The 26,754-nt window shown below is 40.0% G+C and overlaps 1 protein-coding gene across 1 annotated transcript in view; it reads left to right on the top strand.

Moving 5' to 3' along the window:
* Window positions 1-2,127: 2,127 nt before the first annotated feature.
* Window positions 2,128-26,754, top strand: part of LOC123984105 (carbonic anhydrase-related protein 10-like) — a 138,114-nt gene continuing 113,487 nt past the window's right edge. Inside the window, exons 1-2 of the mRNA XM_046070797.1 lie at window positions 2,128-2,188; window positions 6,104-6,178. Of these exons, the coding sequence (XP_045926753.1) occupies window positions 2,128-2,188; window positions 6,104-6,178 (136 nt within the window). The remainder of the gene's footprint in view (window positions 2,189-6,103; window positions 6,179-26,754) is intronic.

Below are 26,754 nucleotides of genomic sequence, written 5' to 3'. Positions count from 1 at the left end.
TCCACTCACTAAACAAGGCTGCTGATGAGTTAAAATAAATATAACTTGTTGTAAATGACATAAGCTGAAAGATTTACTTAATAAATTACTTTTTAAATTATTTTTTAATTATATTTTCCACGCTTGATAAGGCAACCAACACCTGATAACAATTCATGAAACTATGCACTAGTATTTGCACGACTGACGCATTGAAAACAATCAATTTAAATGTAATTTGTCCTCCTGTTCACCTTATTTATGAGAATAAATTGCACTGCATGCAAGTATTAATATGATTCCTGATTAAACTGTACAACATATTATATATCTCTGTGTTTATTATCCTAAATCTGGATCTTTTTGTGTGTGCTGCAAATGATCTTAAATTGTGTGTTGTTTTTTTGCACACTTCAGGGAAAGTAAATCAAACCGGTATTTGTTTATTCAGAAAGGCTTTAAGCCTGTAATACTCAGAGGTAAAATTTTGATTTATTTTACACAGTAGTAGGCCTATTCATTTTAAACCGTTTCATCCTTCTGCCATGTGAGTCACCATTTCTCTTTTCTCCTCTTTATGTGTGTAGGCATGGTTCAGAGTTTACTTACAGGATGCACATTTTCCCGTCAAGTTCGTTTTTTATAGATCACAACCTTTGCTTTGGAAGTGGCGTACACACCTTTTCTAGCACTGTTCTGTACATACGTACCGTTTATAAATGAGACCCCAGGAGCATAAAGAAATGGTTTTCCAACTTTGTAGTGGAGGAACTCCACTTCATTCAAAACCTTTGGAATAAATTTGAACGGCAACTGTGAGCCAGGCCATAAAGCCAAACATGAGCACCTCACAAACATTTCAATCAATTCTAGGGTGAATTACTGTTTTACTGTTTTAAAGCCAGCGCCAGAAAATACATTTTGGGTCTATTGACATGAACCTAAAAAACAGTGTAATCTTTGTTGAACGTTGACTCCCCCTGGCTGCTAAAACCCCCAATGTCCCAGAAATACTACAGGAAACATGACCTCATGTCATCAGCTTCTGGTGTGAGCCCAAGACTGAATGCAAACATGTTCAGTACACCCATACACTGCGCGCACATATATGCTTATACCACATTCTCTAAATGTTAGTATGTCTTAAAATTTTATCTTTCACACTATCATGCTCAGTCTGCCTGCCTGTTATGAATGAGGTAACCCAAAGCTAACGCTAGAGGTCGCACAACATCCACAGCAGGGAATTGAGGTATCTTAAAGTAGGTCACTACAACCGAGCATTCACCAAGGCCATCTGCATACACCACACTCACACTGCAGCCACAGTTGGTTCCTTTGAGACTGTGTCATCGTCATTTCGGAAATAAAATCAGTCTCTGCACTGCGTGGTGTCTTTAATATATCAAGCTCAGACAGTACGATCATCACTGATGACTTTCTACTTTATTTTGAAATTTGAATAAAATGATTAAATCTAACAGGGTTTGTTTGAGTTGTTGTAAAAACACTTTCCTCCATCCAAAAGTACGACTTAGTCAGTCTTTGTGGCATTTCACGCGCTTTGCATGGTTTCCCCATCATTCTGAACTTTTTGTTTTTTCCTTGCTAATATTTTGTAGCCCATATCTTCATCTGAAAGACACGGATCCCGTTTTTCCTTTCCTGCTTTACATAGATTCTGTCATGATACAATATCATGAATATGTTGTCGCTCTCTGTCAGTCTGTGCGCACTCGGTGCGCTTTGCGTCGTCAGTGAAGTTGCCTGATCCGCTGCAGACGAGCGGTGCGCCACAAACATCCACCCTCTCCAAAGGAAATAAGAGGAGAAGAATATGCTTCATGAACGGATTTCACTGCTTAAATGTCTTCAGGGTGGATAGATACAGAGAGAAATATATGACAGACGCCGGTAGAAACACCGAAATGTTGCCTGAACACCAAACGTGGAAGCGAAGGAGGACGATGCTGTGAGGACGGATCTCAGGCTTCAAACCGTCTCGGCGCTCCACGGGAGAGAGACGGGGATAAGAAGAACTGAAGAGGGAAAAAAATGTTCAAAGTTAGGCCGTGTCGTCTACACGTGCGACCCCGTAAAGCGCCGTCCCGCAACAGCTGCAGAAAATGAGCATGAAATGAACGAAGAATGCATGTCATTTGGGATATATCTGTGATTTTGCAAACATATATCATCTGCACGTCATCAGGTAAGGTGCTAAGACGGAATTTAAGAAGGAACTATTTGAACAATATAGAAATATAGGAGACTGTCAGAATATTCAGCTCAGATATGAAACAAGATGAATGAAAATGTTGAAGTGAAGCCATCACTACAAGAAGTCACCATTAGATACAAGCTACCGAAATATAATATAATTGTTATAATGATATTTCGATTCCTCATTTCCTGTCAAACTCACCATAATTACAGAAAACTCACCTGCCAAGGTAAACCATTCCTACTCATTTTACTTATTAATTCAAGTGAAGTGTCAACAGGCTCTTTGCACAGAGACATATACTGACATAAGTCACTGCACGCTGCTGAGGTTCAAAACCATTGAGATGATTGAATTCATGCATCAAAACTCACATATTATAACCCCAGCACTTTGATCAGTAACCCCTCATGCACACAGATGCTCACACACGCAGATCATAATAGTAGTACAGTATATGGAACACCACACATACACAGCCTGACTAAAACGGAGTCACACTGGGAATATAAATAGTTAATAGTTAGAATTTCACTCTCAATATGTCAAAGACCTCATACAGTACGGCCATATCAGTGAGGAAACCATCCATTTTCTCAGATACTCACAGTGATTCCCATAATGGGATGAGTCAAGACCTCCTACTCATCACCACAGAAGCTGCCAGCCTCACTTTCTTAACAAGACATGCCTCCTTATAGAGATCATTTCAAACTGGTATGCAGATATCAAGAGACGACTCTTGATAACTGACCCGCCACACTTCAACAGTAGGCTATAGGAAAAAGACTCAATGGTAGCCCGTACTTTAAGAACTTTGTAATTAAACACTAAATGTGTTCTTTAAAAAGTCAGGAGAAAATGATGTAACTTTTTTTTCCAGTAGCTGTTTTCAGATTTATTACAGAGTGACAACTACAGTCAATGGGCAGGATTGAGCAGGGGATGCTGCAGTTCTCTGGTATGCTTCTAAATCACTATAGTACAAAATAACCACTGGGCACCCAAATATCAAATATTTAAAAAGATATGTTACTGTCCATTTTGTAGACGTGGTCTCAATGTTAAAGGTGCACTCAAGCCATTTAGTATGGCACCTCCATACAGTTCACTGGTTCCTACAATTCCCATAATGCAACTAGTTGTCAGTAGACCCTCTGCCTTATAGATGCTTACATCTTTTAATCTCTAAATACTTTTTTTTTAACTCAGCCTAAATGCCCAGTGATCAGCCCAGCCTCAGTGATAATCTAATGATATAATAATATAGCAGTCAGTGGTCATTTTTCTGCATTGAGTACTTTTACTTTTAAAACCTTAAATACCTGATAATGCTGGCATACTTTACTTAAGTTACATATTCAAATATCACAGTATTTTAACATTAGTAAATTTACTTAATTAAAGGTTGTGAATACTTCCTTCACAACTGGCCTACCCCTCAACTCATTTGTCAACTGCAGTCTTGTCCCTGTTCGGTTCGCGTGACCCGGTTCTGCATTGGTGCAACACAAACTCTACCATTCAGAGCTATCTGTCAGATCCCGGCAGCTCTGTTTTAATCGTGCTGCTGCTGCCAGGCTGGCTGGTTGCAACCTGCAGGGTTGGATGGCAACGGAGCTACAGCACAGTGAGTGGCAGTCTGGGGCCAGAAACACTCAGGACACAATGTGTGAAGTTATGTGTACCACAGGCGGTTGTGGGCACCGGTGCAGGCCCACCACAGGGACTCACTCCATGCATCCCACATAAACAAATCTCCATTTTGACCTACTTTGAAAGCTTCATTACAAATCAACAGACCTTTTTTTTTTGTGATGATTAAATTAGCAGTTTAACTTACAGTATAAATTATATTGACATCAGTGCAAATTTATTTCAAGTAAAGGAAGGAATCCTTTTTTTCTGCTTATTTAGATTTATGTAATACCCTTTTGACGTGTTATAAAACATAATGCCTTTTTAAAATGTGCACATGCTAAATATAAGAGAGAAAGAGAAATGTATTACATTGCTATGTCTGTGCTAGCTTTTACAGAGCTAAAATGGGGATTTCATTGTTTCAACTTGACCCTTCCCAACCACGCAAATTATCCGACCAGAACAACATTTCAGTGTTTCCGTGGTATATTTGCATAGATATAAATGTTTGTTTCTTAATGTTAGCATTCATGGTTACAAGTCAGTTTTGGGTTGAAGGTGGACTTTCCCTCTGGGCCTCTTGCATCTGCTGGAGGCGACACTACATAAAGAAGAAGAAGATATACTTTATTAATCCCGCAAGGGGAAATTCAGTGTTTTCACTCTTTCACTTAGTATTTACACACAGGTCCGAAAGACACACACATGCACAACACACGGAGAGATGTCAGAGTGAGGGGGCTGCCACTCAGTGTGGCGCCCAGAGCAGTTAGGGGTACAGGGGCTTGCTCAAGGCCTCCTTCGGCAGTGCCCAGGAGGTGAATTGGCACCTCTCCAGCCACCAGTCCACACTCCGCAACTCCAAGCTGGATTCGAACCGGCGACCCTCCGGTTCCCAGCCTAATCCTTACGGACCGAGCCCCAATAAAAATGAGATGGGTAGAAATCAGATGTATGGAGCTAAAATCTTTATATTTTTTCCCTCAAGAATATTAAAAGGATATAAATGCCTCCATTCATTTTTTGGCAAACTGGTCCCTTTCTTTAAGTGGATGACACTCTGACACCTGCCCTGTCTCGCCTCTGTTCCCTGTTTAGTTTCAAAACCTCTCTGTTCCCCTGCCCCTGCATTTTCTTGGAACTTGTCAGACCTTGTCATTCCCTACCTGTTCAACAGATGAGTTTCCTGCCTTTTCCCAGTCAGTCGCCCCTACCCATTCTTACCTCATTTCAGTACCAGCCATTTTCTCCCTGGCTCACCCTCTCAGTGTTGCTGTGCTGCCATTGTGGTCCAGCCATTCCTACCTGCTCGCTGTTCTCTAAACCTGCCTGCTGCCAGTCTGTGACTGCTTCCTTAGCTCGATCAGATTTGTTTGCCTCTTTGGACTTCCTTCATGTTACCTAAGTGTAAGCCTGCATTGACCCTAGTTTCAAGTAAAGTACAGTTAGCAGACAGGTTTGGGATGTTAGCTTTGTGCAAGGGCTGGAGAAGGTTAGCCTAAAAAGAGGAGAAAGAGGAGGAATACATCTCACAGTAAATCTAAAGTTGTCTTAATTATGTATTGTGTTCTTCTGCTGACTTTCTAATTAGGGATGGGCGACACGGCCAAAAATTAAAATCACAATCCTTTTAATCGCAATCTCGATATTTCACACTAAGTTGCAATCTTTTTTTCAAAATTTGGAAATTCCCAGTAGACTTTATCCAGACATGAAATAACCTATGAAATTTTCACCATTAAAACACAAAATTGCATTAAAGTTACTTGACGGGTTTCAAAATGGTGATTTAAACCTAAGTTTCATTTGAAGCTGTAAACAGAAGCCAAAACGTCATCATAAAATAACACTTTTCAAGTACTCACAACTCAATGGCATTGTTTATTATGCCACACAAGGAAGAGCAATGTGTAGTAATTCTTCCAATGATCATGGCCATCTACTCGGTTGCATCACTAGTGCTTTGTTCACATAGCACAGATCCACTAGTCAGTGAGGTTATGTGAAGTTTGGAAACAGAAGTAAGACGACATTTCATACATCTCTACAATTCACCTGAAAAGTAGATTGTGGACACCTGAGATCACAATATTGATCTAATCTTCACATTGCCAACCCCTATTTCGAACATTAGCCTCTGGCAAGCTAGTCTCATTTGGAGTTGGAGGCTGTGTGAACCCTTCACTGTGAGGGCAGGACTCCTGCAGTGCTGTGTTTTACTAAAGAACAGTTTCCTCTTTCCCTCTTTCCTTCTCCCTGCAGCTCAGCCGATTACATCCAAGCTTGATGACAGTTGGTGGGCGTATAAGGACGTTGTCCAGGGAAGCTTTGTTCCAGGTAATAGACCACCACCCACCTCATACACAAAGAGGTGTCATGACCAACACATGGTGAAATATTTGAAAATGTTATGGAAGGTATGGCGGAGGGGAGTTGTTTTCCCAATTTAAGAAGGTTCATCAAAACTTTTTTGGACTTTAGAATAAATCTATTATGCCTGTGAATCCTATCAATCCTCAAAATCTGGGTCTTGGAGACAGGTTATTTGAAGCAAAATCTGTCTAGAATTAGTGCTAATAAAAAGACTTTAGAATAGATTGTTAAATGACTTATGTATTAATGAAATCCTATTCATTATAATTGCAGTAATGAAGGCGCTATTGTGCATTACTGTTTCCTGCAGCTCAGTATGCCTAAAAATGTAATTTTACTGTATACTGTATATACCATGCACAGGTCTTGGAGAAAGAATGTATTTTAAAATGTTGTCACCGAACCTGATCATGGGTTTTGCCAAATCGTCCAGTACAAACAAACAAAGTTTCTAGTGACAGGGTCGGCATAAGGGCCAGTGATCTGGCTGTTTTTTAGTAAATTAATCTGGGGATGATGTAGATGGGGCACATTTTCATATACCCCCTCACTTCTATGGTCACACGCAACTAATTAGCTTCAGCCAAGGATAAGGATGTTGCTGAGACGCTGCGACTGATCTGCATAAATAGAAATGGACCAAGATCATTTGTTTATAATTACTTTGAAATCAGCTAATTTGGAGTTATACTTTCCTTAAAATGGCACATTTCCAGTTTTAGAATGAGACTGAAATATTGCTAGATGAAGAAGTGTGTGACAGGCCCTCTGGGAAAGTTGAGACTGACAGTAGTAAGCTCATCACATCAGTGAGCGTAGCCTGACTTTGACTGCAGCTTTTTCACCCTCAGTCTACTCTTGCACTACATCTTTCTCCTCGCTTTGTGTTAGTGCTGTGCCAGCACAGGAGAAATGTCGACTTCAAGCTGTTTTTTCTGGAAATTAAGTGGGAATACAGTCAGCAAAAAAAGAAAAACTAGGGTGGTATTCAATACTTGGGCCACTGATGGGTGTCATATTGTGCTTATAGATATTCTTTGATCACCTTTGCAGCCACATGAGGCACACGGGTGATTGGCTGAGATAAGAAGGACAAAGCTGTGGGTCTTCTCAAAAGGAAAACAGTGAGAGATGGGCGTCTGCCAGCCTCAGAGCAGAAACAGAAATCACTATTCGCTCTTGAGCGAGAGTATTGGGAGATGACCCAACAGAGTTTGCGGGGAATGAGACTGAGCACAAATGATGCAACTTCAATGCTACCTTGCTGTAAACACGGAGGTGCTCAGAAAGATAGATAAAAGGAGGCAGAGAGGAAGGAGTCTGGCAATTCTGCTGTGGTTCGCCTCTGAGCTATTACCTTGGCACTGTAAAATATAAAACTAAATATAACACAAGATACAGTATGCACCACAGATGCCATAGAACAATGGAGAGTCTTTGGCAGGCATAGACAAAACATGTATTTCTGGTACTGTACTTCAAAAGCACCTACAGAGATAGGAACACCTTTAGGATTAGTGGGTTCAGGTTCGCCTGGTTGCTCATGTAATCCCCCCTCAACCTCTCTTCCAACCTGTAATCTCGCCTGACATCATTGGACAAAGAAATTTATCAGCAGCGAATTTGGTACTTAATCGTTTAAAGTGGGCGATATGTTTCCCTCTCTCGGGACTGTCTCAAACTGTGTGGGAGACACAGTCTCAGGCCAATAGAGAAGTTCTGGGATGCAGCTGTGCGATGCTCTTTAAATGAGGTGGGGAAGTTAACTAGACACATATTTAGTCTTTTCTCTTGCAGAACCTAAAAATGTGCATTTGAAAAAAACTTACATACATACAGACAACGCATAAATCTTGTGTTAGTGTCGCTTGTCCAAGTAAGTTTTCGCCTTCCCCTCCTTACGTTGCGCTAATCTGTAATGGGCTCATTACTGGCCCCCTGAGGCTGAAGGGTGGAAAATATCCACTGGTACTTGATGGTTCATTAGAACCGCACAAACAGACAGGCCACAAGGGGCCACAATGAGCCCCTACCAAACTCGAAAACAACTGCTTCAGCTGAGTTTTAGCACAGAATTCCCTGTGTTGTGTTGTGTTTCCCTGGCGAATGCACTGGGAGGACAGTAACACCAAGAAGAAATTTCGAACTAAATGCTACATGTGCGTTAGATAATCTTTGGAATGCATTATTTCACAGAACTTCCGATTGAAATCTAATCGCTCTGTACAGCTCCAACAACCGAACAGCACATCCTCCTCTCGTTTGGGAGGGTCCTATAACTGTAGACATTCTGAGCCAGCTTTCCACCATGATGTGTTTCCTCCATGGATTATACACCCATATTTACCTCTCTCCTCAGCAGTGCGCCGCTGTAACAGCTCAGTCGGATATGAAAGTGAAACTCAAGTACTTCCTTGCATTGTTAGCTTGCGCTACCTTTCTTCATAATGTGTACTCCTTTCCGTTATTTTAGTAGTTTATATTGAGTTTAATTTGTGTGAGTTCAAATTCACAAACGCATTTGTTCAGTTGACCTTTCCCCAAAAACATGAGCCCGTTCAATGAACCGCACTCTTTCAGAGCATTCATGCGCAACACTGTACGGACGCACTGCCTATATTCTCCGTAAAGTTCTGATTTGGAAGGATGCGACGGGGACGCATCTCAGTGTTGTATACACCTAACTGGTGATTTGGCCAATTGGATCACAATCTGTCCTGAATATGGTCTTAGGTTCTTGTACTTCTTGTACTACTTTCATGTACTGTACTTTCATGAGGTCATTGCAATCTGATCACCCAAAACGCATTTTATTGCCAGGTGTAAAGGGGGAGCCAGACCACCTCCAGGTGTTCTTATCCGATCAAAATGCATTCTGCGTCCATTTAGACCTGCATTTACACATTTCCTTATCTGGACATGATGTCCAGATACAAATCACTTGTTAATGACAGGTACAAATCGTGTCTATGTCAGCTAAAGCGAATTAAGGTAAATGCCTTAACTTATCTGCCAAAGGGCCAAAATGTGTAGTTAATGTGGTCTCTGCAAGTGTTACCTTAATTTTTGTCTTTTGTAAGTAAGGTCAAAAGACAAACGGACTAACGGACTAACGGACAAAACAAAATCTGTGCCTTCTGTTTTTCATGAGTTTCGAAGCTACCATATTTTCTCCTAAGTCTGGAAGGTGAGCGGTGTTCCATTGTTTGCAATGTGCAACTTCACCACTAAATCCTACACACTAAATCATCATTAAAAACATCAAAAAAGAAAAGAAAATAGATAGATTGCTAGATTGTTAGAAAGGTTGATAGATATATATATATTAGTAACACTTTAAACAAATAAGGTGCTTTTTACCAGTAGTATTCCCTTTATACAGTAGCAATAAAATATTTCTCGTAAATCTCAACTTCAAATTAAATATAAAACCAAAGCTATTTAACACTGCACTATCTAGCTTGTTAAAATAAGTTACCATCAGAGTCCAGAGCCACGATCATAACATCATAACAGGCTTCTTCTGGTTAACATATATAAATCTGGTTTTTGTTTTCTTTCTGAACAGGTATCAGCAGAAACATATTTTTTTTATCAAGGAGCAGCAGAAACAGTCTATGTTCAGTAGCAAAGTGTTCCTGTTAGAGTGAGGTGAAGTGGTCGTTGAGCGTAGGGCGTAGCAACTGTCGTGGTTGTGCTCGCCTCACGCACACGCCCGCTGCCGAAGTTGAATTGTCTTGAACTTTTTCTACGCGACGCGCTGAACAAATCATTGGAAGAGAGACTGATCCCCGCTGTTTGTGAGTTGTACTAATGAGCATGCAGTGTGCCGCTCTCCACTTCACTATGGCGTTTGATCGCTTGTCTTGCTTTTGTTTATCTACTTCTCCCACACGCTGCATCCAGCGTAGTCTGCCGAAGCCTCCCTCCACTGCTTGTTTGGGTGGCTGATTTGCAGGCTGATCAACATCCCACCCCTCCTGTGACGCATGGTTTGACTGAATGTGTATTCAGAGCCAGTGAGAAACGAAATTTCAAAATAATAATAATAATAATATAAACTGCGGTAACGTGAGATAAAATAATTGTAGGCAATAATTCATTAATGCATTAACGCGCTAATAACGTGTTTCGTCCTGTCTTTCCATCTGTCTTTGCACCAGGCTGTAAGGGGCATCAGGTTCATTCTGTTGTTGTACAATTCTTATGTATATTTGATCATGTGTGTCTGGGAGTCTCCCTTTCTCTTTTATCTTCTCTCTCCCCTTGCCTTTATTCTCTCTCATCTCTTCTGCCCTTTCAGCTTCTCCTCCTCCTCCTTTCCTTCTTTTCCCCTACTGTTCATGGCTGGTCCAATTTTCCTTTGTCTCTTCTCTCTTTTCCTCCAGCATCTCCTCCTCATCTCGTCCCCAGTCACCCATCCTTCTCTTTCTTTGTTATCCCTCTCATTTCTCTTCTCTGGCTCTGTTTCCCCCCAGCTCACTCTTCCTTCCAGCCTGAATGGCCTGCAGATCTTGCTATCATTCATTTGAATTTGCTCACGACTTGAGGCCCATTCAGAACCTCGGAGGAAATCTGTGCACCGTGTTCTGAGCTGGCTCTGATGAGGGCGCTTCCTCTGTGAGCATTTAGCTGGATATGTGAAAAGATGACGGTTGGATTTTGTTGATCACACTAACCTAAGATGTCGCAGAAACTGAAAATCTCATGTCCTTGCTTTGAGCTTACCATGAGCAAATTTCAAAGGGGGGGCGACACAAAGACTAACAAGCAAACAGAACACATTCAGTAGACAGCAGCTTGGTGCTTGACTAAGTGAAAACTGGATTTTATGAGGACATTTTAACAAGACACACTTAATTTAATATTAAAAATGTATACATACTCATCCAACAAACATTAGCGTTCATTTGGAGTTTGGTTTTTGTGCCCACCTGATGAACGCAAGTCCAGTATTCACTGTCATTTTAACTCCACCAACTTCTGTGGGAAGTAGTCTCACTATTTAGCTGCTAAATGCTTCACTCTTTTTGCTAGTTGCTAACTTTGTCTGTCTGCTGTTTGCGGCTGGGTTGGAAGCGTACGGTGGGTTTATCCGAGGATCAAAGTTAGGTGATAATTCTCTGTGGGTTTGTCGCTTCATATTACACAGTCATATGAGTCACTGATATATTGATTAGTGCAGCTTCCATGATAGTGTGGCCAATAAAATAATGGGCTGTGTCCAAAAGAACCATACTTACTTCTATGCATTTTACTTAAGTGTTGTTCACTACATAGTGCCTTCAGAAATCCAAACAATGAACGGTTTCTTTTAAATCTGCATATTATACCATTATTTAAATGTTAATGCTCCGTATTTGTATAGCGCATTTCTAGTCTTTGCAACAACTCAAAGCACCGTTACACTACATCACATTCACCATTCACACACATTCACACACTGAGCCTAAGTGCTCAAACAGAAACTAACATTCACACACATTCATACAGTGGCAGAACAGCCACCAGGGGCAATTTGGGGTTCAGTATCTTTCCCAAGGACACTTCGACATGCAGGCTGGAGGAGCCGGGAATTGAGCCGCCGATCTTTGAATCAACAGGCAACCCGCTTTACCTCCTGAGCCACAGCCGCCCCTTTTTATTACTGTAATGCAACTCTGAAAAAATTAGGAATCATGTGGTAACTGACAAAATTTACTTCTCAGGATACAGTACCCTATATATCCTGTACGCAGGATAAGCGGTTGACGATGGATGGGATGGGGGGACACTTTAGTCTTAAAGTATATGTTTTTTATGTTCAGATAACGGCAGAGCAATTCAGAAGAAATCCTGATGGGCCAGTAAGGGTTCGGGCTGTGGGCTCAGCTGTGGGCTGAGCTAGGAGCAGAGAGCGTGATATCCACTTAAAAATGCGAGCACCTCAGTGATTGTGCTTGTGGTTACCTGTTTACTCGTCATAGGCAGTACTATTCAGTCTGTGAAAACAGTTGAACAATGTCTCCTGTAGCTCTGGATTAGCTATCTCAAGTCTTAGAAAATAACCCTGGTGATGTCATCAGGATTATCTAAGCTTGGCCTTGGACACATTTTTAACAGAAACACATTAGGTTATTGACATTGTTCTATACCAGCCAAGGACCCTTCCTGCATGATAAATAAATGTATAGTCAGGATATCTCTCTATGTGGTGCTTCAATTTAGACCGTTTCTTTTTTAGCCATGCTAGCAACATGCAACTACTGGATGGACAATTACCATGAAATTTTGTACAGATATTAATGGTCATTAGAGGATGGATCTTATGGCCTCGGTGACCCTCTGATAGCACCACCATGAGCGGTTTTTGTCATGACATTTGGTACACACATTCATGTCCCATTTGGTTGAATTCTAATCACTTTTTAAATCTAAACTGATTACAATTTAACATTTCCTTTGGTGCCATCATCAGGTTAAGCATTTTAATTAGTAATACTTATGACTAAATACCTGCAAATGACATTCCCATCCGCCTCAGCTGTACCTCGTGTTTAGTGCTAATTAGCAAATTTGAACACGCTAATATGCTACATGACACATAACATTAAAAAACCTTGTTCTCAGCCATCAAACCTAAATAAACATCTTCATTAAACAGCATCTCTGAACTTAAACATCAGTATGTTTCTTCTTACTGGAACAGGTGTTATGGATATTATGGTTATCTGTGACTTCTTTGAACAGCCGCAATTTTTGAACATTGCAAACTGCATTGCAAAGATGCTACAAATGTAGAAATTTTTTTGGCTGCAAACTGGCAAGACAAGACTGGCTTGTCTATTCCCTTCAAAGTTTGAGTTTCTTGGCTTTCTCAGTGCAGCAGACTGAATAAACTGTCAAACTGCCATTTTCTCATCCGAGTTTTCTCCAACACACAAGTTGTTTGCCCAGTGTTGTCAGAGGTAGCAAAGTGTGTTGCTTTTGTGAAGGTACCAACGTCTGAGAGGGATGTCAAGGTAGAACAAAAATAAATCTATTTTTGTTTCACACATGCCATCTGTGGGAGCAAATGGAGGACCTTTAAATAATAATTGATCTTTTCTTAAGCAAATGTCAGTTAAATTAATTGAGTGCTGTGTCTCTCCTGCTAACACTGCAGTCCATCTCCCAGTTGATCTGGTGTGTTTCTTTTTCCAGAACCGTCTTTTTTATGGGCTTCTTCTCACCAAATAGTGGGTTGAATTGGTCATACTCAAGATGGAAGCAAATGCAAATGAAGCGCACTGAGATCTTGGGGACATTTTATGTTACAGCAACACGTCAGGGGACAAGCAAGACAGCGTGTTCGTGTGGTTTCTCTCACATCGCCATTGTATGTGTTTCTGTGCCTGCCTGGCCACGAGACTGAGGGGGGATGGAAGGATGAAAGAAAGGAGGAAGAAGAGGAGAAAGCAGGACGAGTGGGTTTGGTGATGAAGAGGAGAAAAGAGAAGCAAAAGCGTGAGCTCCTGGGGGCTGCCCTTTCCTCCTGATAGAACTCCACACCAGCTCTAGCTGTGTGTTTCTTTTGTGTGCGTGTGTGTCCACTCCTGGCCTTGAAGTGCAAAGGGTGGGGGGAGCCTGGGTAAAAGAGGGGATAAGGAGAAGAAGGAGAGTTCAGGGGATTGGGTCAGTCTACCTTTCAGCTCTCTCTAGCAGCTACAGCAAGAAGATGATTAGAGAAAAACATTAGCAAAGGGAGAGAAATTTAACCTGAAATGTATTTTCCTCTTGTTTGCAGAACGTCTGAAGGGGCATTTTGTAAATGTGTGTTTTTGGTTATAGTTAAAGCTTATGATTTCGGGAAACTAACGTCTCTCAGTACACCACCTTAGTAGTTAGCTGTTAGTTATTAAAGCCACTGTGTGTAGAATGACAACACTCCTATAAAAACACACTGTAGCAGAGTGCAATGTAGGCCTACACCACTATAATTGCTGTAACAACAAGATGTTAAAAAAATCTCCCATTAGATTCATTAAAAAATATATAGCAATATTTCTGCATATATTGCTGCCAAGCCCTAGCACCCCTTCATTACCATTGCTACTGTATGCCTGTCAAACCCTCGGTTCTCGCATGGCACATATGCAGTTCTCAGTGATAATGGTGACAGATATACCAATATATCAATATTCTTCCTGAATTTGAGACATAGGTAGAGAAAAGCAGCTTCTCATTCCTAGCTGACAACTGTCAATTGTTAAATGACAAATGACAGCTGTTGCTAGCCGATTTTGTCAGCTGTAGCTAGTGTTTCCTGACATTACAGCAGTTGCCTATATAAACTCAGAGACAATGCAAGTTTGGACTCTATATGTAAACTATTGTCACAGCAGATTAATCTCTTCTGGAGTTTGTTTCAGTTTGTAGATGGATACTGAATGTTAAATGTACTATATAATCTACTTGGCTGTAGATTTATGATTTGCTGGGGTTTGGCTAGCTAGCTAATGCTATGTAACGCAGATTTGGCTAGAGTGTAAACTTCATCAAACCAAACAGAGAGCAACTGCTATTGCTCTGTACTTTACATGGTTGAACCAGGGTTAAACATTTCAGGATAGAGGCAAATAAAGGCAGACAATTACAAATAAAACTGCCGTAAAATTAAATGAAATAAAATAAAACCCAATAATAAAGATAAAGACTGATAACAAACAGAATAAGAAATTTTAGCAACAAAACGGTGTTTAATGAAAGGCTTTTTTGAAAAAGATATGTTTTTGAAAAGTGATTTAAAAGATGACTGTGATTCAGCAAGCCTCAGATCCTCGAGCAGGGAGTTCCAGAGCTAAAGGGGCCCTGAGAGAAAGGCTAGGACTGTTTCGATCGTGTCTTCTAGTGTTTGTTAAAAGCCGAGCTGAAGGCGTGAGATTTGTTTGGCTCAAACCAAAATAAAGTGAGTTACAATAATCCAACCCAGATGAGATAAAAACATGAATGACCTTCTCGTGATCAGGTAAAGAGAGAAAAGGCCTGATCTATGAGATGCTCCTTAATTGATAAAAACACATTTTTTTCAAATGAAAGTTCATTAGCAAATATCACAGACAGGTTTCTGGCTTCAGGTTTAATATTTGAAGACAGGGATCCAAGATGTTTCTGTAAAAAAAGGTTGGACTTTGGGGAGACAATTATTCACAGTTGGAGAAGGATTTCTGACAGGCAGGATAAATGATGATGATTAAAAGTGCCTTTCTCACTGGCTTTAATAGGACATACATTAGAAACATAGAAACGATAGAATAGGTCATTAGTTGATGTCTTTAAAATGACCTATTTGGTCGGTCTCCTGGGAGAAGGTCACCTGACCATCACCCTGGTTAATTGTAGTTATTTATTATTTATATCCTATAATTGTGTGTTTTTTCACCGGAAGGCTGTCACTTCGATGAGAGCAGATTCAGTGCTATGGTGTGCACGGGAACCAGATTGCAATCTACACATATATATATATATATATATATATATATTATAAAAACATCACAAGTTTCGCCAAGAAATGCCAAGGCAAGGCACCCACTAAAAGCATTCAATGGAAAATTAAAACAGGTAATCAGGCTTTTCACCTTTCATTGTTTTACTTTTTTGATTTCGCTTCTCTAACCAGTCTAACCTGATCCTCTTCATCGTAATCGTAAATGGGTCTGAAATCTTTTAAATCTGCAGGGTCAGGGCTGGGTTTTTTAAGAAGTGGGTACACTACTGCGTGCATAAGGCAGGAGGGAACACAGCCAGTGGACAGAGAGAGCTATTTTACAATTGATAAAATAGCAGGACCAACACTGCCAAATCTGGCAGGCATAAAATCTGAAGGACTCTATGAAGGCCTTAATTTGGTCCTTTAAAATGCACAGTGAAAGAGCCTGAAAGTCATTGAGCAAGGCAAGGGCGTCACGTGACAGGGGCACTTCTCTGACACCTGAACGTCTCCAAGGGACACAGGTAGACATCAGGAGCTGTTCAAAAAACACATTTCAGCTGTACCAGCTGTTTCATACTGTGAACAGTTAGGATGCTTTGTTGCTTTTTGTTCTATAGCTGGAAGACATAAAAGTTGAATTTGAACGTGTCTGCTCTGTCTCCCCCCTTTCCCTGCTAGAGAGGGTGCTGGGAGATGGCAGATAGCCCACTTGAGGGGAAGAGGAAAATAAAATGAAAATAAAATGCATAACAGGCTGTTTGGAAGAGAAAGCAACTTATATTAATGTCACACCTCTTGGTGTTATTTGTTGTGCGTGTTATTTGTGCATTGTGACGATGGGGGCGTGTGTCAGTACAGGATGTAATATCATTGCTGTTGTTGTTTAGTGTGTATAAGCTCTTTGCTGTGTGTGTGTGTGTGTGTGTGTGTATAAGCTCTTTGCTGTGTGTGTGTGTGTGTGTGTGAGTATGTAAGTGCTTATTTCAGTGTCTGTGTGTTTTGGGTATATAATATCATAGCTCAGGGACGTTATTTGGGAGTGCTGCAGAGTGAGTAAGTAGGAAACCAAGTTAGTGATCAGAGGAGCCTCTGCCTTGCTCTCTCTCCCTCCCTCCCTCCCTCTCTCTCTCGCACACACACACGAACACACACTGTACCACCATATGTTTTTTTCCCTTTTATTTGTCATGCAGTTTCCCTATTTTTGTCTATCTCTTCCCCACTCTTTCTTCTTAATATCTCTCTCTGTCAGTGCCTCTTGCTCTCTCTCTCTCTCTCTCTCTCTCACACACACACACACACATGCACACCCTTGCAGAGACTCACAGGCCCACAGGAGAGAAAGGAAAGAGAAGGAAAAGAGAAAGAAATGGAGAGAAGTAGCTAGATCGGGAGGAGGAGGAGGTGGAAACGACATTCCTCCCACGCAGGAGATATGAGCAATTTTAGATGGGACTCAAGGAAGGATAGAGGGACAATGACACAGGCTAGAGAGTGAGAGAGAGAGCGAGCGAGCAAAGGAAAAAAAAAACTTAAGAGATAGAAAGAGTATGAGATAAGAGAGGGAGCACCAGCAGCAGAGGGAAAGAGAGGAGAATGAAGTTATGATACTCAATCTCAATAATCTCCTGAAATCATTACACATCCACGTTCTACACGCCTGATGGCCGCCCGCTATATTTCTTGCAATTACTCACCGCGGTAAGGACATTAAAGCTAATGCAGGCGGTGATTATGGCATCACTGCTATTTGTTCTTATTTAGCCGGGCCGCCGCAGGCCACTGTAATGGGCGGACACGCGCTCGCAGAGACGACGTGTTTTCTGTAGTTAAAAATTCCAATGGATTCATTAGGCTTTAATGTAGCAGAGCTGAGATGAAGGGGCTCTCCAGGTACAAAGGAGGGGTAGAAGGAGTGAAAGCAAGTGTTATTAGGGTGCAAATTCAGAAACATTTTAGGCGTTTAGCTGCAGCTGTAATGCAACAGCTCCTTACTGTAAATGAGCAGGTTGGTATGAGGATCAAACCCGTGACCTTTATTCATTTCAATAACTTAAATGTCACAGGTTTGAGTAGTTCTTTTTCACAAATAGTTATTTATTTCAACTCAATTTAACCAGACATTTGATGAGTAAAGGTTATATTTTCCTTACTGTCAGTAAATGCATGCTACCTGTTTACCTGTTTTATGTACATCTTCAATTATAAAACCTGAAAAAGAATGAGTGGGAATGCCCGTAATTTGACAAAAACAAATGAAAAAAAGATTTTATGCTTGACTGAGGTGGAAAAGTTGGTGTATCGATAAGAGCTAAATGTGACTAAGTGCAATGGAAACAGACTTGATGGTAGTGGATGGAAACTATTTTATTTTGCCAATTTTCTAAAACTTCTGTTAAACTTTGTGCTTCATTTGGAGGGAATCCTGACTAATATACCTTGGTCTGGATCAAATAGGAATAAAATACACCTTGTTGCCATTTAGTTCTGGTCTGGACCTTTTTCACACTGACTTATTACATATAAATGGTGGAAGACGTACATAGCTTTTTAGGTACATTAAGTAAAAAGAGTAAAGTAAAAGTAAAAATGCTCCCCACTCCTCTGATGAGGTAAAATCTCAGCTGTGTTATGTTGGTTACCAAATAAGGTGTAAGTACATTTACTCAAGTACTGTACTTAAGTACAAACCTCAAATCATCCAGAATTTGGACTGGACTATGATACATCATTATTAACAATCTGAGCATGTTAGAATATATTTAATTTACATATAATAAGTATTTTTACATTGTTGTATTGGTACCTTGACTTAGGTAAAATATGAGTACTTCCACTACTTACCAAATGATATTGCATTAATATACAAATATGTGTGTATAGGCAGACAGCTTATTCTTGTCGGTCCCTTGACAGTTCACAGCCATAAGATGTTAAGCGTTTTAATTTCTGCTATAATTTACATATCTACAGCGCTGTAGTTGATCTGTTTTGCTTTCACACGGAGTCCTCTCTCGTTTTCAGGTACTCTCAGTCCATCTGTTTAGTCCTCACCAGAATTTGACTGACATCTTTCACGCCAGCCTAAACAAACCACAGCATGATTGGCGTGAAAGCTTCCTAGGATACATGTTCTTTGAATTATAAGCAAAAAATGTTACAGCTGAACAAACACATGTAGGTAATGGCATGCTGTTTGTTCTTGTGCTAGCTGGTATTTGTTTTTTTTCCTTGGAGAAAACACGACAAAATAAGTTCAGCAACAGCTTAGACACCAATACAGACTTTTTTAGTTGTGTCATCTACACGTGTGCCTGAGGATGTCGGAGTCCTTGCAAGCAGAAAAAGAGTTGAAATTGTCTAGTATCAGACACTTGTAGGACTAAATTCCGTCACAGAGCTAAGGAAGCTGAAGAAGGATGGTCCAGTGTTTCATCACTCTTATTTAAGATGGCCCTTCAGGTGCCGTGTCAAAGAAAGTGTCCCACTGCTAATTTCAGATGCTGAGGGAACGTCGAGCCAGCCGGCCACCGGGGGCACCCATAGGAGAGCAGAATTTGAATCTCGCTTTGACACTCGAGTGCAACTCAAACAGCCTCAAAGGCCAAGTGGAGTGGCTGCTGCAGATGTCTTTTGCTGCAAACTGTGCAGTGGTTGTGAGGTGGAGGCTCATCTGGCTGCCACTGTAAACAAAGAAAGTTTTCCAAATCTATTTATGTCGAGCGGGCCTTAAGTTGCATGAATATGATTCATGTGGTGACATAAACAAACAAAAGCAAGGCTATCTCGCAACCTGAAGCTTTTCTTAAAACCCTTTCACGCATAGTGGTCACTACAGTGGACAGCTAATCAGAAGCCATTTACTTGAATGGACAGAGGTTCTGATAGTCTAGTTGCACATCAGCCACTACAGTGGACACCTGTGTATCATGCCATACACTGCCACCCTCTGGTAAGCCGTTGTAAGTGCAACTTAAATTCGTCAAAACCAAGATGGCCGACAGACGATCGGAAATGCTGAGCAGCTCAGGTAATCTTGCCTCCAATTATAGGAGACCCCTGCAGGTAAATAAAGTTTGGTAACATCTAGTAACAACTAAGGATTAGTACAATTGTTAAATTTTCCAAGTATTGATTTTATGTTGGGAGGAAATTACAATTAATCATCTGTCCATTAAATTGAACATTATGCATCGCTGGCTATATTTCAACTACAATTAACTATCACTAAGACTTTGTTTTTCTTGAAAATACTTCATGTACACCAACTTTTTGGGATGTAAATCAATGGATTTATACTACACTTGCAGTTTTTGTAACAAAAACAATATTTTGTGCAGATTGATACTATTTTGTGAGTAACATTTGGTGTGTTTCAGCAAGTAATAGAAAGGCATTCAGGATAGTGGAGCAAATTCCATCAGAATCAAGTAAGCATAATACTACCACTAGTACAGTGATGATGAAGGGCTGCCAGAAATAAGAGGATCCCCAAATGCTAGCAGCAGTGATAGTGGAGCTGAGAGTGCTGAGAAAGAGAGGCTGAGGAGTCAGAAGTGAGGTTCAACGTTTTCGTATTACATTAAACTGCGTTAGAATATGTTAAAATGTGACCACATTGGTTTAACAGCATTAAAAATATAGTTTTCACACACCATGGTAAACATTTAACAAGATAGGTTTATTTAAACCTAGGTTAAGGAAACTTAAAAGGGTATTTCAAACTAATATAACTAAAGTATGAGGTATGTAGTCTGTTTCAGAAGTGTCCGGGCAGAATGTTGGTTACATGTGTGTGTGTGTGCAGGTGTTATAGTATGCAAAAACAAGGTAAATACCACAAAGTAAGAGTCCAAAACCAAAGACAGACAAACTAAAGGAGAAACCGGGGAGCCGGCCGCAGGGAGGTCTGACCTGGTCTTGACAGCAGCCTCCTGCAGAATGAGAGAAGGTTACAAATAGCCTACACTCAAGACACAGGGCCCAGGTGCTTTCAGTTAACATAATCAGCTCTTGAGCTACAAGGGGGGGGGGAGCGAGAGAACACACCCACTCATGACCCCACAGGGCATCACACATACTATATCATTTTATTCATTGGTTTGTTAAATAACAAACAAGTTAAGTTTAAACCTTAGGTGCACGCTGTCCACCTTAGTGGACATGTAAGAAACTCCTTGAAAAATGTGTGTTTAAAAAAAAATGAATTTCTGATTTTATTTTGCATGCCTAAAGTGTAATAAAAACGCATAGGAAAAAAATCCTGACAAAGGCTGTCATAATTCATGCATGAAAGGGTTTTAACTTCAATCGCCCAAATTGTTAATGATTAATAAAGATGACTGGGGGAGGGCATTTACCTTTTTTTGTCTTCTGAAGTGGGGCGTGACAGGAAACATAACATCTAACCAATAAACCTATTTGAACTCTCATTCCGCTAACATTTACCAGCTGAATTGCTTAAAAGGCAAACCAGCAGTGTTGCATCTTATTGTTGAAAACAAACCGGAGAGAGAGAGAGAGAGCTTACAGGGAGATCAACGTGAGAAGGTTTTGTTGTAAACTGCTGGAGTTGAAAAAGTAATGGGTGTAAAATGTAAAGGCAGTCATCAAGGTTAAGTAAGTCTAATGTTCAGAAACGTTAATGTTATCTCTGCTGGAAAGCACATTATTCAGTTGTGCCATAAGTACATCCAAATATAAGCTATAATGTTTCGTTATTGCACAGAAAGAAAACAAAACTGTTGAACTGAAAAATGTTGAACACTAACTGTTGTCAGTTGTGTGTCAGTTTAGTACATTTTGTCTTTACATACATATATTTTAGAAATAAGAAAATGCTGCTGCAGACAAAAACTGTATGCTCCTCGTAAGTCCAATTTAAGATCAAATCTGTGCATATGAACATCTCAGGAATTAGGCTCATTCACCTCTCCCCGCCTCATTGCTTTACTAATTTCATCCTTCCTTATTTCTTTCACTGTACCCTTCCTTCCAGCCCCCTTATCTTGTTACCCTTCCTTTTTAATGTTCATTGTTGTGTTCATGTTCAAGCCTAAATGTATACTCATGTATTAGACCAGTGTCATCCTATAGTTGGCAGATATGCTGTATTTGAGCCTGGCTGTATTATGTTTTACTATTTTGTGTCATGTACATCATGAGGTAATTTTTATAGTGTTTTTATTGCCTTCCATTTCTCATAATACATAATATTTGATGGATGATAAATTCTGGCAAATATAAGACACTATAAAGCAGTGATATTTCAGAGCGACCATGCAGGATAGTTTTACAGTCATCCTGTCTCACCGTTTATTTAAATATGACCTTTGTCTTAATGTTGGGAGTTATCACAGCATGAGTGAAAGTCAGAGAAATAGACATAAAGAGAAGAAAAATATGCTTTGCGAAAGATGGAAGAGTGACAAGAATATCTAACAAGGGGGTTAGAGAGTAATGACCCCATCTACACATACACTCACACATAAAGATTCAGGGTAAGACAGAAGCTCAGCAGCAGATGGCTGTAAATCCCCCATGATGACCAAAGGAAGGTCGAGACCCTGGAATATCATCACTTGTCGCAGCAGTGGTGCTGATATTGCAGCTTAGCTGATCTCAGAGAGCCTATATGATCATAAGCTCTACACTGTACTGCTTTATTGTAAGCCAGGAAATGCAGTATCCAGTAGTACTAGAGACAGTATGCAGGTTAGGTGGACTGGAAGGCATAAACTGCCTATAGTTGTCAAGTTGTTCGTATTTCTGTAAATGTTGTAAGTGCTCTGACAGACTGGGGACCTGTCCAGGACTCTCTCCGATTCTTGCCCATTACATGCTGGGATGGGCTCTAGCCTCTATCAGACTCGTAACAAGTGGTTTGGAAAATGGACAAACCTTTTCCTACATAGTTTTCCACCATTGGAGGTTTTACTGGCAGTCTTTAAATTACATCATCTTGTTGCACCCTCTTCTTCTGTATTGTTTTAATGGCACCCGTTTTGAAAAATAAGCACCACCAGCTGTTTATTTCGACCAACCAAATCCTAATAATCATTTTAAGGTGCAAACATGCATCGATTTGCATTTTGTTTAGCTGATTTTTTCATAATCCGGTTACAATATATGCTACATTTGGACAGAAAGCCTAGTTAGTGTTTTCACTTATCCAGTGAAATATCTCAAAATCTGTTGTATGGATTGGCACAACATTTGGTACAGGCATGGTTCTAGCACAATGGATCCTAATGACTTTTTATGTGGCACTACCAGCAGGTTGACATTTTTTGTTCAGAGACTTGACAATGGATTGCTAAGATGTTTGGTACATTATCATTTCCTACCGGAGAAGTTGTTTGAATGGAGGAATTGTTTGTAAACTTTGGTAAACCCTGACCTTTCCTTTAGCACCATCATCAGGTCAAATACAATTTGTAGTCAGTGTGTCCAATACTTTGGTTTATGACCATACCTGCAAAACTAATGACATTCCCACCAGCCTCAGCTGCACTTTGTCTTTATTGCTAATTAGCAAATGTTAGCATGCTAGCCTGCTAATTAAGACACTAAACATCAGCATGCTAGCATTGTCATTGTGAGTACACTATGGTGATGTAAGCATTTAGCTTAAAGCCCTGCTGTGCCTAAGTATAGACCCACAGAGCTGCTAGCGTGGCTGTTATTCACCAAGCCTCATATTTACCAAGCCTGCTGCAAGTTACTCTCACTGCAATTTTTCTATTTACTAAGACTACACACACATGTAAATGAGACCAGCATAAACCGCTGCTAATTAAGATCTCATGTGGTGCACATGTCTGAAAAGTAATGTTTTCTGTTGCTGAACCTCAGACACAGGTTGAATAGAAGACATTTGGTATTTTAAGTATCCATCCTGCAAGAGGAAGTCTATACAGTATGTGAGGAAATAGCTAGCCAAATGTGATCAGCTCAACAAAAACATTGTGATGAAAAGTGATTAAATAAATTATGAAAAATCTGTATGGAAGATTTATGGTTAAACCTTTGAACTCCTTCAATTGGATTATTGGTGCAACAAGATTAAAAAATGCCTATCCCTCCTTAGTGAGGATTTAATTGGTTGCTTCAATAATATCACACTCTCTGGAGCTGCTGTGAGCCATCAAAAGTCAGGAAAAATACTTGGCAGAAAGCCAAAGAGGGAAACAAAGAGGTAAAGTGAAATAAATTTGTGTTGTGTTAGAGCTTCTGTATTTTAACTTTATAATGCATAGTTTTAATTTGTTGCAATATTATTTAATCCTGTCACTGAAGCAGTTTCACAATTTCTCTCTCTGTCCATCTCTGTCACTCACAGTTTCGATCTGGCTGCCCGTGTTTGTCACAGAGGTTCAATCTCAGACGCAATTTTCTCTACTGCAGTGGTCTGTTTGTAGGGATAAACCAGGTGCAGCGACTATTTATACATTTGTATATACGTTTGCTGATTCACAGAACATAAATAATTTATTGTAATAATAAATAAATTGTTGGTAATTTTTAAGTAAAACATTTATTTATAAAAATAAATTGGTTGCAGCTTCTTAATTGAATAACTGAATATTTATATTTTATATTTATTATAAGTCTTTTATTAAAATAAACTGATGAACTAACTAAACTAAATGAACATTGAGCAAATGAACAAGAGATAACAAGCAATTTGTAGATGTCACCTTGGGTTTCACTATTTTCTGATATTTTCTAGGGCAAACAATAGAGAAAATAGAGAATAGGGAAAAGAAGGCAGACAAATTCATAATGAAAATAATGAGTTAGTTAGTTGCAGCCCTATGAATTTGCATCCCCTCCGCTGAACAGGAATGCTTTGAAATGCATATTGCATGAGCCCTTCACATGCAGTTCCTTAGCTGTGATGCTTTTCTTACATTTTACTGTTGTCTCTTAATAAATAAGCATATTTTGATTGTTTAGCTCCTAAATATTTCCATTAGTCTTGTGAAATTTGACCATTTTGTGGTGTACTGTTCTTACAGCCATAAAGTAAGAGTAAACATACTCAGAGTTCAGTGTATAGACAAACACAGTTTTTCAGCTCTAAAGCTACAAACAGGACATTACATTCATAGACAAAACTTGACTTTGCAAGCTGGATCATGAATAAAACAGAGACATTTGTCAAAATGCTTGTCAAAAAACATGTTGATTAGGAAAACTGGTGTAAAAGCCAGCTTGGACCAGAGCTTGGAAGTCTTGTGTGGGAGTTGCCCTTTCCTCAGTCAGTGTAATAACCTTTACTAATCAACAACAAGCAGCCTGTATCTTACATTCATTCAATCCCCAAGTTCCATTAAGGCTGTTGACCAGCTGAATAGTCAAAGTTATTTCATATTTGGTGAGAAAGGGAGGTCATGACACCTTAACTTCCTCCACCCACACTGTCCAGATAGTTGTAACAACTAAGCATCTATTCACAAACCTGTAATCTCTAGCATCTGTGGAATACTCAGAGGCTCCTCAAAATGTGGTATTGCTGCATTCTTAAGAGCAGTCAGGAGCAGACTTTCACATGGTAAGGGTGATTGCAAGATAGAATCAACAGCTGGCATGCCAAGTAATTTCCCACAACCTACTTTACTCCAGCTGAGAGCAGACACTTGCTGCCATTTCATTAGTCGTGCTGAGTTGAAAGGTTCTGGAGCTATTCATTTCTTAGAGGAAAAATCCACCCTACCTGTGGACAGAGCCAGTCTAGCTGGTCCCACTTCTTTCCAGTCTTTGTGCTAAGCTAACCAGCAGCTACCTGTGGCTTTACATTTATTTGAGTGGTACCTATCTATTCATCTAACCCTGGGAAAGAAAGCAAATAAGCATATTTGCTAAAATGTCAAAGAATTACTTTCAAACAGTTTAGCTACAATTCTTAATTGAGGTAAAACAGAAAGTACTGTAAGCAAGTCATAATGATAATAATAATAAGAAGAATAAGAATACCGTTACTGTTAGCCAAATTTATTTGCAACGTTTAAGTTGGAGCTTTCTTTTTATCCTTGGTTGTTGTCCTACCCCGCGACCCTGTACGCAGGATAAGCGGTTGACGATGGATGGATGGATGGATGGGTGTTGTCCCACCGATTTTACTTGTTGCCCTGTTAAACCCAACAGGGCAACAAGCATGGGCAGTCAGACTGTCATACCAACAAATTCTCTTATCTAAATGACAAAATACGTAGATTTTCAATTGTCCCAAAATGACATAGATGACCGTTTTCCACAACAACATATATATACGTCTGGCAAGTACAAGGCGTAGTCACTTAAAGGAGACCTATTATATTGTTTTTCCAGTCCTATATTGTAGTTTTGTGACTCCTGTATGGCAGCTTTTCATGATTCAAAGTTAAAAAAAAAATATATATTTTCTGTCTTATACTGGCTCTTCATTTAACCCTTCATTTCAGCCTCTGTCTGAAACAAGCTGTAGATGTCTCTTTAAGGCCCCCCCTCTCAAAGAACCTGAAGAATGTTACCAGGCTGGGCGGTACAGCTGTAAATGACCATATTTGGAATATCGGCTCCGGCTAGCTCTGTATGTCATAGAATGGAGCGTTGGTAGAAAAAGCAGTTCAAAACAGAGCGTTCAGAACAGGAGGAAATCTGAGGTTTTTGCTCACTGTGATTTTAAATACTTTTAACAATACTGTTTAACAGGAACATTCAATATTGTAACATGGTAGTGTCACAACCTGGCTCAATAGTAAGTGACAAAAGAGGAAAACCACAAAGTCTGAAAATAATACTAGATATTTTAATTAGTAAATTAAGCAAATTATAAAACGGGCCGCATTTACACCTGGTATTAAAATGCGATCTGATACAGATCTGATAGGCTACAGATCGCATTTTACTGGCAGAGATAAATAAATAATGAGCGAGTGTGAGAGAGATAGAGAGCGACAGAGATAAATCATTGCTTATTAGGTGATTCAACATTTCCCTCTTTCACACACAGGGAAACTCACACACACACACACACACACACACACACACACACACACACACACACACGCACACTCAGCAGTCCACTACTTGCCCCAGATGTCTG

The sequence above is a fragment of the Micropterus dolomieu genome, linkage group LG02 (genome assembly GCF_021292245.1).
Source record: "Micropterus dolomieu isolate WLL.071019.BEF.003 ecotype Adirondacks linkage group LG02, ASM2129224v1, whole genome shotgun sequence".
NCBI lineage: Eukaryota > Metazoa > Chordata > Actinopteri > Centrarchiformes > Centrarchidae > Micropterus > Micropterus dolomieu.
The sequence above is the reverse complement of the archived record's forward strand: the minus strand, read 5'-3'. Positions and strand labels throughout refer to the sequence as shown.